Genomic DNA, 14,803 nt, shown 5'->3' on the forward strand with positions numbered 1-14,803 from the left:
GGGGTGCACTCAGGGAATCATAGGAGCTCCTAAACAGAGGTGTTGTTCAAAGTTTGGAGCTAAATAGATGTCAGATGAACTGATGAGAACAGTTGCAGAAAAGAAAAATGCTTGGCTTTATTAAAATTGCCAGGGTACACAGAAACTAACAGTAAGTACAACATGGTTTGGGTTACTGACAAACTGAATAAATATTTTGCATCTACATTCACCATGTGAAGAAATCTTAAGATATCTTCACATGGTGAATGTAGATGCAAATTATAACTTGTTATACTTTAGAAGTATAATAAGTTATAACTTGGAGCTAAACGATTTTGTGATAATTGAGAAAAAAAGTGGAAGGGAAATTGTTGAAGCTAAATAAGGCACCTGGGGCTGAAGAAATCTCTCTGGTTATATTAGGAGGAGCTCCAAAAGAGGTAAGCAAAGCTACTCCAGACCGATAACACCCAGCGTCTGTTTACTGAGCGAGCAACAATACAAATGCCGTTACGACAAGGTACTTTTACCCTTAAATTTCATTGAACTTTTGCATGCTTCTCGTGCAGGCTTTCTTTACCTTAGCCCAAAAATCTTCTAGATTCCGTCTGCTTACAATTAATTAACTGATTTCCAGAATTTTTTTTTTTAATTAAAAGTTGGCAGCTATGACTATAATAACTGTCTATGTTAGTTATTGACTAACATAGCCAATTATTTATTGTTCATTAAATCTGAAACCAACAAACAGCAGTGTTGTGGTGAACTGTGTATACCTCTTGTAATATGATTCAGAGGAATAGAAAATCATGAGGTCCTTTGCGAAATGAGGATTTCTCAGGGTGGGGGATCAGAAAAATGTATATCATTTTGTTTATTATATTTTGTATTTCAGTTCAATGAATTGTTTTTAAAGATGTTTTATCTACTGTGATATTTGTGATACTATTTTCCACCATCTCCCACAAGACCCCATGCAGTGTGAACTCTGCCAGTTACCTCCGTAGCCAGGTGGGCAGGAGCGGCAGTGCATAGCACGCGCTTCTTGATTTGACCGGGGTTCGAGCCCATGACCACCAAATATGGAGGATGTGGAACGGTCAGGGAATGACCACCGCATATCCCTGGAGCAATATGGCCTTAGTTGCTAATGCTCCTAAAAACCAAATAACAACGACAATATTGTGGACTCTGCCAAGCCTTTCACTTGCCATTAACCAAATAACCAACACAACGATGCAGTGACAAGCAGACCTGTGTGTCACAATTGTTGCTCACATCATTTCCCATTATCTAAATTGTCTCATTCTTTATTGAAAACTGTTTTTTTTTTTGTTTAAAATTTAAAATGATTTGGCTGATGTACAGTGGCTATGACGATTAAACAGTGGCTTTTTTTTTTATTGCAGTATTCATATCACTACAGGTATGCATTGCTGTTCAGTTGGGAAAATATGAGTCATGGATGTTTTTCCAGTGTATGATGGCTGTAATACTTTTTTATTGTGCTCATTGGCAGACATACTTGTCGGGTACTTTACAGTTTAACAAGTAAGTTTATTACTTTACAGTTTAACAAGTAATATGTGCTTTTATAATAGGTTCTAACTGCCTAAGTCAAAAAAATATAATTATCTTATAATAAGATATATGTGGCCAAGAACAAACTAAAGAACTTTTGGTGTGTTCCTGTACCACCTAACTTGACACATGATGAAATTATGTGACTAATTTATAGTGCTGATTTCCACACTTGAAATTGGAAGTTTCTTCACGGGAGAATTCCTTAATTTCCATTTAGATCTTTTCTTCTGTTACAATTTGCATTAAGACAATTTTTAAAGCTTGATTTCTTCTTTAAGGGAACATTAGTACAGATATATCATCCCTCAGCAGAATAAAAGATCACCTTCTTGTCTACCTTTTCACTAATTACAGACCTTGTAAATAATTAATGAACATTTATATATGTTGCTTTGTTTGTGTTGGTATTAACAAGATGCTCACAGAACAGTAGTACAGTAGACTTTCGATTTCCCGGGATAGATGGTAGAAAGAAAATCCTGGATAATCGATTTCCTGGTTAATCCAAAACTAGAGTAAGTCCCTGACATACGTAAGAGATACGTTCCAGGACTTTTTACGTGACTCGGGAATGACTAATAAAATATTGCTACTATATCCGTGATATGCCAGAATTACAAAAACCACATAATATCCTTGGAAGAACGAAGTAAAATAGTTATATACTGTATTTTTAATTAGTTTAATTAAAAACTTTATCTGGGCACAGCGGTGAAGTAGCCAGAGTGGTACATAAGAAAAGAAAACAAAATGAAGAAAAAACGCATGTTATTGTACTGTAAAAACTGATATGTATTTTGTAGTCTTGGTTATTATAGGTTGACTTCATTGGTACCAATCCCCTTACCGCTTCTCATATTCTCTCTTTGTCCTTTATTATTGTGTTCACCGTTGCCACTGACAAATCTGAATTCTGTGCGATACTTGTTAATGTTTGGCCATTTTCATACATCCTTATTTTAATTTTCTGATCCAACTTGGTCACTTTCCTTGGCTGCTGTCACCTATTCTCTTAGTCGGCACCATGATAATGGTCAAAATGAAATTTCCTGTAAAGAACTTCACAGGGTTAAGGCAAAAATTCACTGTTATCACCCCATGAGAGATCACATTTTACTAAAGCACAATTCTGGAGGTCACTGCCATAAAACAATAAAAACAATTTGCACTTTCCGTGTTATTGGGCTTTTCTGTTAGTGCAATTCACTATAAACAGGTATCAATCTTATTGCATTTTCAATAAGACTGATAGCTGGAATTCAGTGAGTTTTTACGTTATTATGGTGAAATGTGTTTCCCCTTCCATGAAATCTTGGAATCGAAATGTTCAGAATCTTCTCTTCATTCCTATTTTTAAGCTTGTTGCTCCATATCTCACTTGTGCAATTTGTGCGTGTCGTGAACGTTGTTATTGATTGCTTATTATATATATTTTTTTACTGTTTTAAATTTTACAATCCTTTAAAAAAAAAAAGTAGAGTGAAAAAAAATTTACATAAGTCCGAAGTTACGTAAATCTGGGACTTACTGTATTGAAAAACGCTCAGCAACCTATGTAAAAAATATGGTAAAAGATAAAAAACGAAAAACCTTATCATGCACTACTCGCTTGTCCAATCCGACGCGTCCCTTTATTTTTTATGATGCCGCGTAAAGTTTGGTCACAAACATTATTATTATTAGCTGCATGGTTCAAGGAAGCTTGAGTCATGCTACACCAGCCAAAAAAAAAAAAAATTCCTGAGAGAGAGAGAGAGTCAAAAGTAGTAGAAAATCAACTACTTTTGACTTCAAGAAAAAGAAGAATGATGATATCCAGCTCAGGACCCTGGGTATGCCAAGCTCTTACTCACCAAATGTGAGCCCCTGGGGTTAAAATGGTTCATTAAACTTCTGAATAATTTCAAGTTTTTGTTTAATCGAAAGCAGCACAATTCTTTTTTTTTTTTTTTTTTTATGTGAACCCCAAACACGAGAGGTATTAGAACCTATAGTACTTAGTACTGTGCTTGGGTTGGAGACTGAGAAGACGAAAGAAGATATTTGTTGACATTGGACTTGAACTTCTGTAGATTGTAATTTTCAGGAAATACGTATGAAGGAAGGTTGTTCCAGAAAACGGCAGTTGAATGAATAAATGAGGAAGATGAAAAGTTGGTTCTGTGGGTTTGAAGTTGTACAGTAAATGGATGTTGGCTGGTGGCGGCACGTGCTCAGACTGTTTTGAAAGAGAGAGCGGGAAATATAGAAGCTAATTCAGAAGAACAGTGCCCATGGAAGTATCTGTAGAAGAGGCATGCAGCAGAAACAGTGCGTCTATGAGACAGCGAGTGGAGAGACTCTGTTAGAGATGAATCATTAATTAACCTAACTGCCCTCTTCTGAATGGAATCAAGAAGCCTGAGAGAGGTTTTGGGAGCACCACCCCAGATGTGGAAACAATATTCCATGGCAGGGCGGATTTGCGATTTATACAGAGTGAGCAGCTGTTTGGAAGAAAAGTAACGCCGAGAGCGAAAGAGAAAACCAAGTTTTTTAGATGCAGAGGAAGCAATATTTGTAATGTGCTTGTGCCAAGAGAGATTAGAAGTCAGGGTAATCCCCAAAAGAGATATATCCTTTTGCCTAGAAATTGGAGTGTCACTAAAGATAAGCATAGGAGCAGAAGAATCCTTTTTGCGAGATATAAGACAAGACTGAGTTTTAGAAGAGTTGAAATCAGCTAAGTTGGTTAGCTGATTTCAACTCTTCTAAAACTGTTGGTTAGCTGATTTCAACTCTTCTAATTCTTCTACTGGAGAATTACCCGAAGATCGGCATTTAAGGAATTGGTAGCAGATTTTCGAGAAGTTGAAGCTGATTGAGCAGGACAAGGTTTCTCAAAATGGAAAGTTGAATGCAATGTGCTATCATCGGCAAAACTATGGATAGGATTTCCAGTCAATGGAAGAAGGTCATTGATATACAAGAGGAAAAGAGTGGGGGAAAGAACTGAACCTTGGGGGACACCGGCATTAGTGGAGAAGTTAGAAGGCAGAGAGCCATCAACCATCACCCTCAGTGAGCGATCAGAGAGAAAACTGGATAACCAATTACTAAACACAATTGGCAAACCATAAGATGGAAGCTTATTTAGAAGACCTTTATGCCAAACACGATCAAAAGCCTTTGAGATGTCAAGAGCAACTACTTGTGTTTCACCGAACCTTTCCATCGAATTAGTCCATAAATGGGTAACATAAGCCAGAATATCACCAGTGGATCGACACTGACCGAATCCATACTGGTGATCGTTGATCAGATGGAAGGTTTCTAGGTAGTTTAAGAGTTGGCGGTTAATTGATTTCTCCATTACTTTAGAAAGAGTAGAAGTAATTGCAATGGGACGATAATTGGATGGGAGGGATTTGTCACCCTTTTTAGGAACTGGCTGGATATAAGCAAATTTCCAAGCAGAAGATAAAACACCTTTAGAATAAGAAAGTGAAAAAAGGCGGCAAAGAATAGGAGTAAGTTCAGGAGCACAGGTTTTGAGAACAAGTGGAGAAATACCATCAGGACCTGGAGCTTTCTTAGCATCGAGATTCATCAAAATCCTTCTGATATCCTTTTGACGGAAGACCACAGGAGGCATTGAATGGAGTGTGTTGGGAATGGTGGGAGGTGTTTTACCAAGATCATTAATACATGAGCTGGAAGAAAAATGGGATGCTAGCAGGTCAGCTTTATCCTTGGCTGAAGTGACAACAGAACCATCTGGTTTGGACAGAGGTGGGAGCAGAGATGGGCAAAATTTGCGGCCAATAGCTTTGGCAAGAGACCAGAATGCTCGGCTACCATTAGGGCAAGAAGCAAGTTTTCTACTCTTAGCCTGTTCAAACTCTACTTTGGACTGATTAATAACTGCTTTACAATTGTTGCGAGCTTTGGTGTAGGCAGAAAATGAAACTGAAGAATTAGAAACAAGCCAATTACGATATGCAACATTCTTCTCTTGGACAGCCTTAGCACATTTATTGGAAAATCAAGGTTTAGATAAAGGACGAGATTTTAAAGTGGAGTGTGGGATAAAGGATTCCATTCCTGCAAGAATAATTTCACTGACACGATCTGAGCAAACATTGACATCAGAACTTTTGAAACAGTAATCCGACCAAGGAAAAGAAGAAAAGAAGTCTCGCAGGTCATCCCATTTTGCATTCTTGTAATGCCAAACAACACGAGGTTGGGAATAGCCATGAGATAAAGGTTCCATTGGAGAAGAGACAATCACCAAGTTGTGATCTGAAGTGCCTAAAGGAGCTCTCACTTCGACCGTGTACTTAGAAGGGTTGTTTGTGAGAAAAAGATCAAGCGTATTGGCTGTATGATTAGGATTGTCCGGTATTCTTGTAGGTAAATGAACAATGTGTGCTAGGTCATTAGTAATTGCAAAAGCCTCAGTATCTCGACCTGCTGGGTCAGTGTGACTAGAAAACGGAAGCCAGCTGGGGTTGTGAACATTAAAATCACCAAGGAAAATTACCTCACTGTTAGGGGAGTTGGACTGGAGAAAGTCAAGTTGCAACGAGAGGAAGTCAAAGTGCTCCAAGTGATTAGTCGAGTTGGGAGAAAGGTAGAGACAACAGATGAATTTGACACAATGAGGTAGAGAGATTTTAAGCCAGAGAAGATCAAAGAGAGGAGATTCCAAATTGCCAAGTCTCTGACAGGGAATATCAGAACGGACATATGCACAAGTACCACCTTTGAGGCGAAAGGAATCATACAGCGAATAATTTGGGCATCTGAGATGAGCAGTAGTTGAATCAACCGATAACTGAGATTCTGTAAAAAAAGTACATGAGGTTTGGCAGACTGCAAGTGGAAATGGACATCGTTGAGATTAGAATTGAGACCACGTATATTTGTGAAATGAATTAGGAAGGCCTTGGGAGGTTTAGATCTTTTCGCAAATAAGCTTGCTCTATAAGTTTGACAATTCATGGTGTATTCAATAGTAAGAAAAAGTGGGTGGGACATGCTGTATGAAGTAATGAAATTTTTGGATATGGCGTACATGTGGTAAGAATATACCCAGATCCTTGACATAACGTGGCCTCGACAATGCCCCCCGCATACACACTACTCGGACTCCCTCCAGTTACTATCTGGCAGAGTAGAGGTAGCAAGATTATACACTAGCTGATCCGGAAGCCTCCTAGAGAGTTACCAATAGGTCCGGTCCAGTGTACTAACTAGCGGCCGGCCTGCGAAAACCGTTTTAGAGCTGTACCCTCGAAATGTAAGGAATACTGGATCTCGCCACGACGTTCATCATAACCTCAAAAGTCATCAATCATACTGCATGATGGAAGAGATAGGGAAGGGTTGACCAGAACTTAGCTCTAGAGACTAAACATGGGTTCCACCACTTCAAGCCTCCAATAAGCAAAGTGGTGGTATTTCACCGGTTGTTGAGAGTCATCTTCCACATAGTACTGCCTGGTAACATAGAGGGGCGGCGTTCGTCCATGTGGTGTGGGCGCCACACCTCGACCCCTGCTTACGTTGGTTCACACCTGGGTGGTCACCCACCATGTACTTGTGCATGGGGGTTATACCCAGGATTACTAACAGTCCCACCATCGCGAAGGTGCAAGCAGAGGATTTGGCTGTCACAGACCGTCCAGACTTCGCCGAAATTGGGTCCACTTGACTTGAGTGTCACCCGAATATCAGTTCCATCAGCGTTTTAGACTCCCAGGTAGCAAGTACAGCTTGTCTGGTATATCTGAGAGAATGTCTGTGACAACCTCAAGGACCAAGTTTTGCGGTTAACCGTCATTTTTGCGATTTCTAAACAAAAAAAAAATTAAAATTTCGACATAACGAAACAAAACTTGGCTTTATGCAATGCGAAGGAACTAAATCGACGCAATACACTAAAACAAACTAAACACAGCTTTTTTTTTTTTTTTTTTGAGCGACTGGTGTGAAGACAGTGGGGGTTGTAGGTTAATAGGTACATTAATTTCCCAATGACGACTTATAACACTGCTTCTTGTTGCTTATTTATGAATTGCAAAACATCTGTATTACTAATTTTATGATTTCTGGTTGTTGTTTTTTTTTTTTTTTTTTTTTTTAAATTGGAACCTTGAAGTGTCCCAGTTAATGCGATCCTGGTAAGTCGAGAGTCTGCTGTATACTGCTGGATAAAAGTAAAAAATTTTGCCTTGCATATGTGTTGGTATTAAAAGTATATCATGGTACTAACTCTTAATGTTTACCACTTTACCTCTTCTTCCAACATCTCTTGTACATCCTCGGTTTTCTTCCATTCTAGTTCTGTTCAGGGGGCTCGGCTGTTATGTCTTACTTTACTGCTCCATATGTTACCCCAGAACTCATCAATTGTCTTCTGCTCGGGTGGTCCATTTCCTTTTTTTTCCCCGTCTTCTCCGAGATGCATATAGAAGGCTCTTTGGTGCACATCGAAGATTCAGTTGTTTATTTTCCTCTGGGAACCATCCCTGTATTGGCATAGTCTCTTGCTGAGTGCAAGGTTTAGTTTCAGTGTGTCCAAGTATTCCTGTGTTCTCTGATTTTTGGTCTCATGTGGATGCTATCTCACTTGATGATGCTTTTCACCTTGCCAATCAATTTCTTACTCCTATTACCTTTTTGGTTCTGGGTCAATTGGCCTACCTTGACTCTTAATTCTTTGGCCTACCTTGACTCTTTTAGCATTAGTAGAGGCACACAATGTAAGAAAGCAAGCTTATAGAGCATCAGCCAAAAAAAAAAAAAAAAAAACATTTCACACATCCTTTACCTCTAAACGGTTGTCCATTTCCTCCTTGAATTTATTTAAGCTATCAACTTCCACAGCAAGAGGTGGAAGTGTGTTCCAGCAATCAACTACCCGCTGGCTTAAGGCAAATTTCCGCACAATGTATTCTGCAACTGTCTTTCCTCAGTTTCAATCTATGTTCCCTCAAGCTTGTAATCTGAGCAAGAGAAAGAATCCCATCAGCATTGAGCCTGCTCAATCCATTCAAGGCCTTATCCACCTCAATCAGATCGCCTAGTCTCCAGACAGCAATTTGCAGAACTCAAGCCTTTCTTCGTAAGAGCACCCCCCCCCTTTGTTCCTCTCACCAGCCTTGTTGCGTTTCTCTGTACTCATTCTAGCAACTCTACATCCTTTCTAAAATGAGGCTTCCATACCTGTAGGCAGTACTCAAGGTGTGGCCTAACCATTGCTTTATACAAGGGGATAATCACCTTATCCCTACTTGTAAAATTCCTGTATGTCATTGACAAGACCCCGTGATCTACTCTGACAGCCTGTCTACACTGCTCAGAAAACTTCATATCTGACTCCACAATAACCCCAAAGTCTTTCATTCTCCACTACCCTGAGTGACGACAATTGGTACATTTCTCTCTGGTTACTGCTACCCATATGCAGTACTTTGCATTTGTCAATGTTAACTTCAGTTTCGACTTTTAAGCCCATTTGCCCAACTTCTCCAGATTCTGTTGCAGCAGCATACTGTCATTACTGTTATTAACAACCCTACCAACCTTTGTATCATCTGCAAACTTTGATATTAAGCTTGATATACCTTCATCAATATCATTGATAAATACAAAAAAACAACAACAGATCCAACACAGAACCCTGAGGGACACCACTAATAACATTAGTCCACTAAGAGCAGTGTCCATTGATTGCTACTTTGTCTTCACCCACTCAGCCATACTTTTATCCATTGTAGCAACTTGCTATTAATGCCATACTGTTCCAATTTGTACAGTAGTCTTCTATGTGCAACAGTATCAAAAGCTTTCCTAAAATTCAAGTATATGATATCAAAATTACTTTTTGCATCCAGTCCCTTTGTGACCAACTGATAGTATCCAATCAAATTGGTCAGACAAGACTTCCACTTAACGAACCCATTCTGTCTAAATTATTACTGCTGTCTTGTCTAGATGATCCTGCAATGCTTCTTTCACCAGTGATGCTATTATTTTCCCAGGAACAGAAGTGTGAAACTGACAGGTCTGTAATTTCTTTTGTCACCTTTTGATTACCCTTTGTGAATTGGAAACACATTTGCACATCTCCAGACAGTGGGGATTTCCCCTGAGTCTAAGGTTGCTCTCATAATTATGGTTAAGCGTGTGCTTACTGCTTTTGCCAACTCCTTTAATATAACTGGATATATCCCATCTACCCCAGTTGCCTTTCTTATATTTAACTTCAACAATTTAACCACCACTTTGCTCTTAATTATTACAAAATCATTTAACTCCCTGTTAGAGTTTGATAAACATCTGGCCCTGCCATCCTGGAATAACTCCTCATGCGTGAATGTAGATGCAAAATACTCATTTAGTTTGGCAGCTATCTGAGAATGATTATCTACAGTCAAGCCATTGATATAAAGTGGATCAATCCTATTTACCTCATTCCTTTTAGAGTTTATATAAGTAAAGAACTCTTTGCTGTTTTTCTTTGCATCCTTTGCAAGGATTTCTCGTAATCTGCCTTCGCCTGCCTAACTTCCTTTGTGACTTGATTACAGACTAGTTTATACCTGACATAGGCTTCTGTGTCACCTGAATGTATGCATCCCATACATTCTTCTTCTCTGCCACTAGCCTCATTAATTCATCTGACATCCATTTAGGCCTAAACCTTGAACAGTATTTCTTATTTGGAATAAAAAGGCTAGTAGCCTCCAAAATTAAGTCCCTGAAGGCTTCCCATTTAGAATTCACTGTTGGTAACATCATCAGTTGATTCCACTGTACAGAATTTAAAAACTGTCTGAGACCTCTGTAGTCACCGTTACAAAAGCAAAAGCCCTTCCCTTTAGCTCTGATGGTAGTTACATCTTTAAATAATTCCCACATCAATACATTGATCACTGTCGCCCAGTGGTTCCTTTATCTGCAGATTCTTAGTGCATGAAGAATCACTACTGATAATCAGATCAAGAATATTACTCCCTCTGGTTGCCTCTCGAACATGTAGCTGTAGAAAACAGTCATCCAATAAATCCACAAAAGTCTTGCTAGTGTGCGAGTGTGCAAACCATAAGTTCCAGTCATTGTCTGGAAAGTTAAAATCTCCCATTATAAGACATTCTGATATACTGGCCCACTCTATTTCTCTGCACAATTTCTCATTATACTCATCAGATTCATTAGGCCTATAGCACACACACCTACTCTCATTTTTCCTTTTCCATTGCTTATTTCACACCATACAGACTCAACACTGCATTGTCTACCAGCATTAATTGGATGTGCTTCCTTAGATTTTGTGTTTCTTAACTAAGAGCATAACCCCTCCTCCCTTCCTATATCCTGTCTGTCCTTCCTATACACCCCAGATTTTAATTCTGCACTGCCTATATCTTTGATATCTCTGATATCCCAAAAATATCTGCCTTCGATGTAGTAGTAGTAGTAGTGGCATGTGATGCAAGAAAGCAAAGGTATGAGCTTATGCAGCATCAGCCAAAAAAAAAAAAAAAAAAAACAGACCATTCCCTCCAAATGCTGCCTGTCCAGTTCCTCCTTAAATTTATTCAACCTATCAACTTCCACAATGACAGATGGAAGTTTGTTCCAGCAATTACCCACCCACTGGCTAAAGGCAAATTTCCGCACATCTATTCTACATCTGTCCTTTCTTAATTTGAATTTATGCCCCCTTAGGTTCGTAATCTGAACAAGTGGAAGGATCCCATCAGAATTCAGCGTGCTGAACCCATTCAAGGCCTTATACACCTCAATCAGATCACCGTGCAGGTGCCTAGTCTCCAGCCACTGCAATTTGCAGAAATCAAGCCTCTCTTGATAAGAGGATCCCTTCATTCCCCTCACCAATCTTGTTGCCCTTCTCTGTACACGCTCAAGTAAATCTACGACCTTCCTAAAATGAGGCCTCCAGACCTGTACGCAGCACTCAAGGCATGGCCTGACCATTGCCTTATACAGAGAGATAATCACCTCCTTTTCCCTGCTAGCAAAATTCCTATATATCATTGACAAAACCCCGTGACCTGCCCTGGCAGCCTGTCTGCATTGCTCAGAAAACTTCATATCTGCCTGCACAATTATTCCCAGGTCTTTTTCATTTTCTACCACCTTAAGTGTAGTACCACACAGTTGGTACGTTTCTCTGGGGTTACTTCTACCCATATGCAGTACTTTGCATTTGTCAAGGTTAAACTTCAGTTGCCACTTCTTAGCCCATCTGCCCAAATTATCTAGATCCTGTTGCACTAGCACACTGCCATTACTGTCATTAACAACCCTTCCAACCTTTGTATCATCTGCAAACTTAAACACTAAGCCTGATATACCTTCATCAATATCATTGATAAATGTACAAAACAACAGTGGACCCAACACTGAACCCTGTGGGACTCCACTAATAACATTAGCCCAAGAAGAGCCATCCTTTATCCATTGTAGCAACTTACCCTTAATACCATTCTGCTCCAATTTGTACAATAGTCTTCCATGCACAACAGGGTCAAAAGCTTTCCTGAAATCCAAATATATGATATCAAAATTATTTTTTGCATCCAGTTCCTTTGTAACCACATCATAATATCCTATCAAATTTGCCAGACAAGACTTTCCCTTAACAAACCCATGCTGTGTCTGAATTATTGCTGCAGTCTTGTCTAGATGATCCTGCAATGCATCTTTAACCAGCGACTCCATTATTTTACCCGGAACAGAAGTTAAACTAACTGGTCTGTAATTACTCGTGTCACCCTTCGATCCCCCTTTGTGAATTGGCCATACATTTGCACATCTCCAGTCCGTGGGAACCTCCCCTGAGTCCAAGGACGCTCTCATAATTATGGCAAAGGGTTTGCTTAGTTGCTTTGCTGCCTCCTTTAATATAACTGGATAGATCCCATCCACCCCAGGTGCTTTTCTTACGTTTAACTTCGACAATTTCTCTTCCACTTTGCTCTCTGTTATTACAAAATCATTAAGTATCCTGCTACAATTTGATAACCTTCTGCCATTTTCAAACCTTAATAATTCCTCACATGTCTTAACTAGCACTTCAAACTCATCAAATTTATTAACTATACTCCTAGCATTGGCGTACATGCAAGTATACATGCACCTGTTCTTGCTCCTAGCCATCCTAACACAGCTCATGTATTTACTGGTTACACTATGACTCCCAACAGTCCTGGAAATCTCCATTACCTTGCTTTCCAATCTGCTGCCCATTCTAATAGAAGAAGTGAAAGAATCACTTTTGCCTCTAAAATTGTTAACCTTTTAGTTTGTGTATCCCCCCACGCTAGCAGTTTTCCGACCCACCTAACACTGCCTCGATAGCATCAGCAAATATTCTTGCACCCTTTCTATTTAAGTTTATCCAATCCCTGTAGAATCAGTCTCTCTTGTCAACAAGTGCAGTCCAGGCTTAAAAATTCTACCCCTTGAGCCTTGCACAATCTCTCCAGCGCCGAATTGATTGACAGGGCTTTCATCATATACTCACTCCTATCATGTCTGGGCAGAATTGCAGACACTTTCACATTCAACCCTAATTCGTGACGTTTTTTCAACATTGACCTGTATATGTTGAGTAGATCTCTTACTCTTAATGTTATTAGTTACAATGTGTACAACAATATCACTTTTTGTGCCCTGAAAAGATGATATCTGCTCTACAACGTCATCAGCTTTTGCCCATGGCAGACATACCCTGGTCCTGTTCCACCTATCCTTCTTGTATAGTATATTCCCCGTCTCCCTGACAATAGCGTCACCAACAATAACTATTTCCTTTGGGACTAGCACATTCTGCCATGGAGATTGCCTCTGTGGTGCCTGATGCACAGGAGTGAGCTCTATCATTGAGCTGGGCAGCTCTAAGCTGCCCAGCTCTCTTATTAATTACTTTCAGGGCATTTACCCAACCTCAAGCTCTCATAGATGCCCATCAGAACGCATAGTTGTCTCCTATATTTATATGCATCGCATGCATTTTTCTTTCTCTGCCACAAGTCTGATTGGTTCATCTGACGTCCATTAGGGCCTAAACATAGAATGGTATTTCTCTAGATGGAACAAAAATCATTAGCATTAGGATTAGCAAAGGCACATGATGGAAGAAAGCAAGCTTATATAGAATCAGCCGGGGGGAAAAAAAAAAAAAAAAAAAAAACCCTTTGTCACCCATCTATTCGCTCCAAATGTTTGTCAAGTTCTGCTTTGAATCTATTTAAGCTATCAACTTCTATAACGACAGATGGAAGTTTGTTCCACCAATCAACCACCTGCTGGCTAAAGGCAAACTTACGTACATCTATCCTACAACCATCTTTCCTCAATTTGAATTTATGCCCTCTCAGGCATTGAGAGGGCATAAATCCGCATTGAGCATGCTCAAACCAATCAAGGCTTTATACAACTCAATCAGGCACATTATAGCCTTAGCAGCTTATGTGCCATTAAGCCTCCAGAACAACAACAACAACAACAACTCAATCAGATCACCTCGCAGATGCCTAATCTCCAGACACTGTAATTTGCAAAATTTAAGCCTTTCTTCGTAACAGCAACACTTTGTTCCATTCAATAATCTTGTTGCCCTTCTCTGTACTCTTTCCAACAGCTCTACATCCTTCTTAAAATGAGGCCTCCAGACCTGTATACAGTACTCAAAGTGTGGCCTGACCATTGCCTTATACAAGGGGATAATCACCTCCTTATCCCTGCTAGAAAAATTCCTGTATGTCATTGACAAGACTCCATGAGTTACTCTTACAGACCGTCTGCACTGCTCAGAAAACTTCATATCTACCTGCAAAATTACCCACAGGTCCTTTTCATTCTCTACCAATGTCTGTGTGGTACCACAGAGTTGATACGTTACTCTGGGATTACTGCTTCCCAAATGTAGTACTTTACATTCGTCAATGTTAAACTTCATTTGCCACCTCTCAGCCCATCTGTTCAACTTTTCTAGATCCTGTTGCAGCAGTGTACTGTCATTAGTGTCATTAACAACCCTGCCAACCTTTGTATCGTCTGCAAACTTGGACATTAAGCCTGATATACCATCATCAGTATCATTTATAAATACAGAAAAAGGAATGGACCCAACACTGAACCTTGAGGGACTCCTGTAATAATATTAGTCCACGAAGATCAGTGTCCATTGATTACCACTCTCCATCTTCTCAACCAT

General features: G+C 39.6%; 1 protein-coding gene across 1 annotated transcript in view; it reads left to right on the top strand.

Moving 5' to 3' along the window:
• LOC150077348 (cholinephosphotransferase 1-like) overlaps positions 1 to 14,803 on the top strand; it is a 246,098-nt gene that overhangs the window by 45,337 nt on the left and 185,958 nt on the right. Inside the window, exon 3 of the mRNA XM_090386825.1 lies at positions 1,392 to 1,533. Within this exon, the coding sequence (XP_090242951.1) occupies positions 1,392 to 1,533 (142 nt within the window). The remainder of the gene's footprint in view (positions 1 to 1,391; positions 1,534 to 14,803) is intronic.

This window comes from Mastigoproctus giganteus, chromosome 12 (genome assembly GCF_048544385.1).
Source record: "Mastigoproctus giganteus isolate SK-2022 chromosome 12, ASM4854438v1, whole genome shotgun sequence".
Classification (NCBI taxonomy): Eukaryota; Metazoa; Arthropoda; class Arachnida; order Uropygi; family Thelyphonidae; genus Mastigoproctus; species Mastigoproctus giganteus.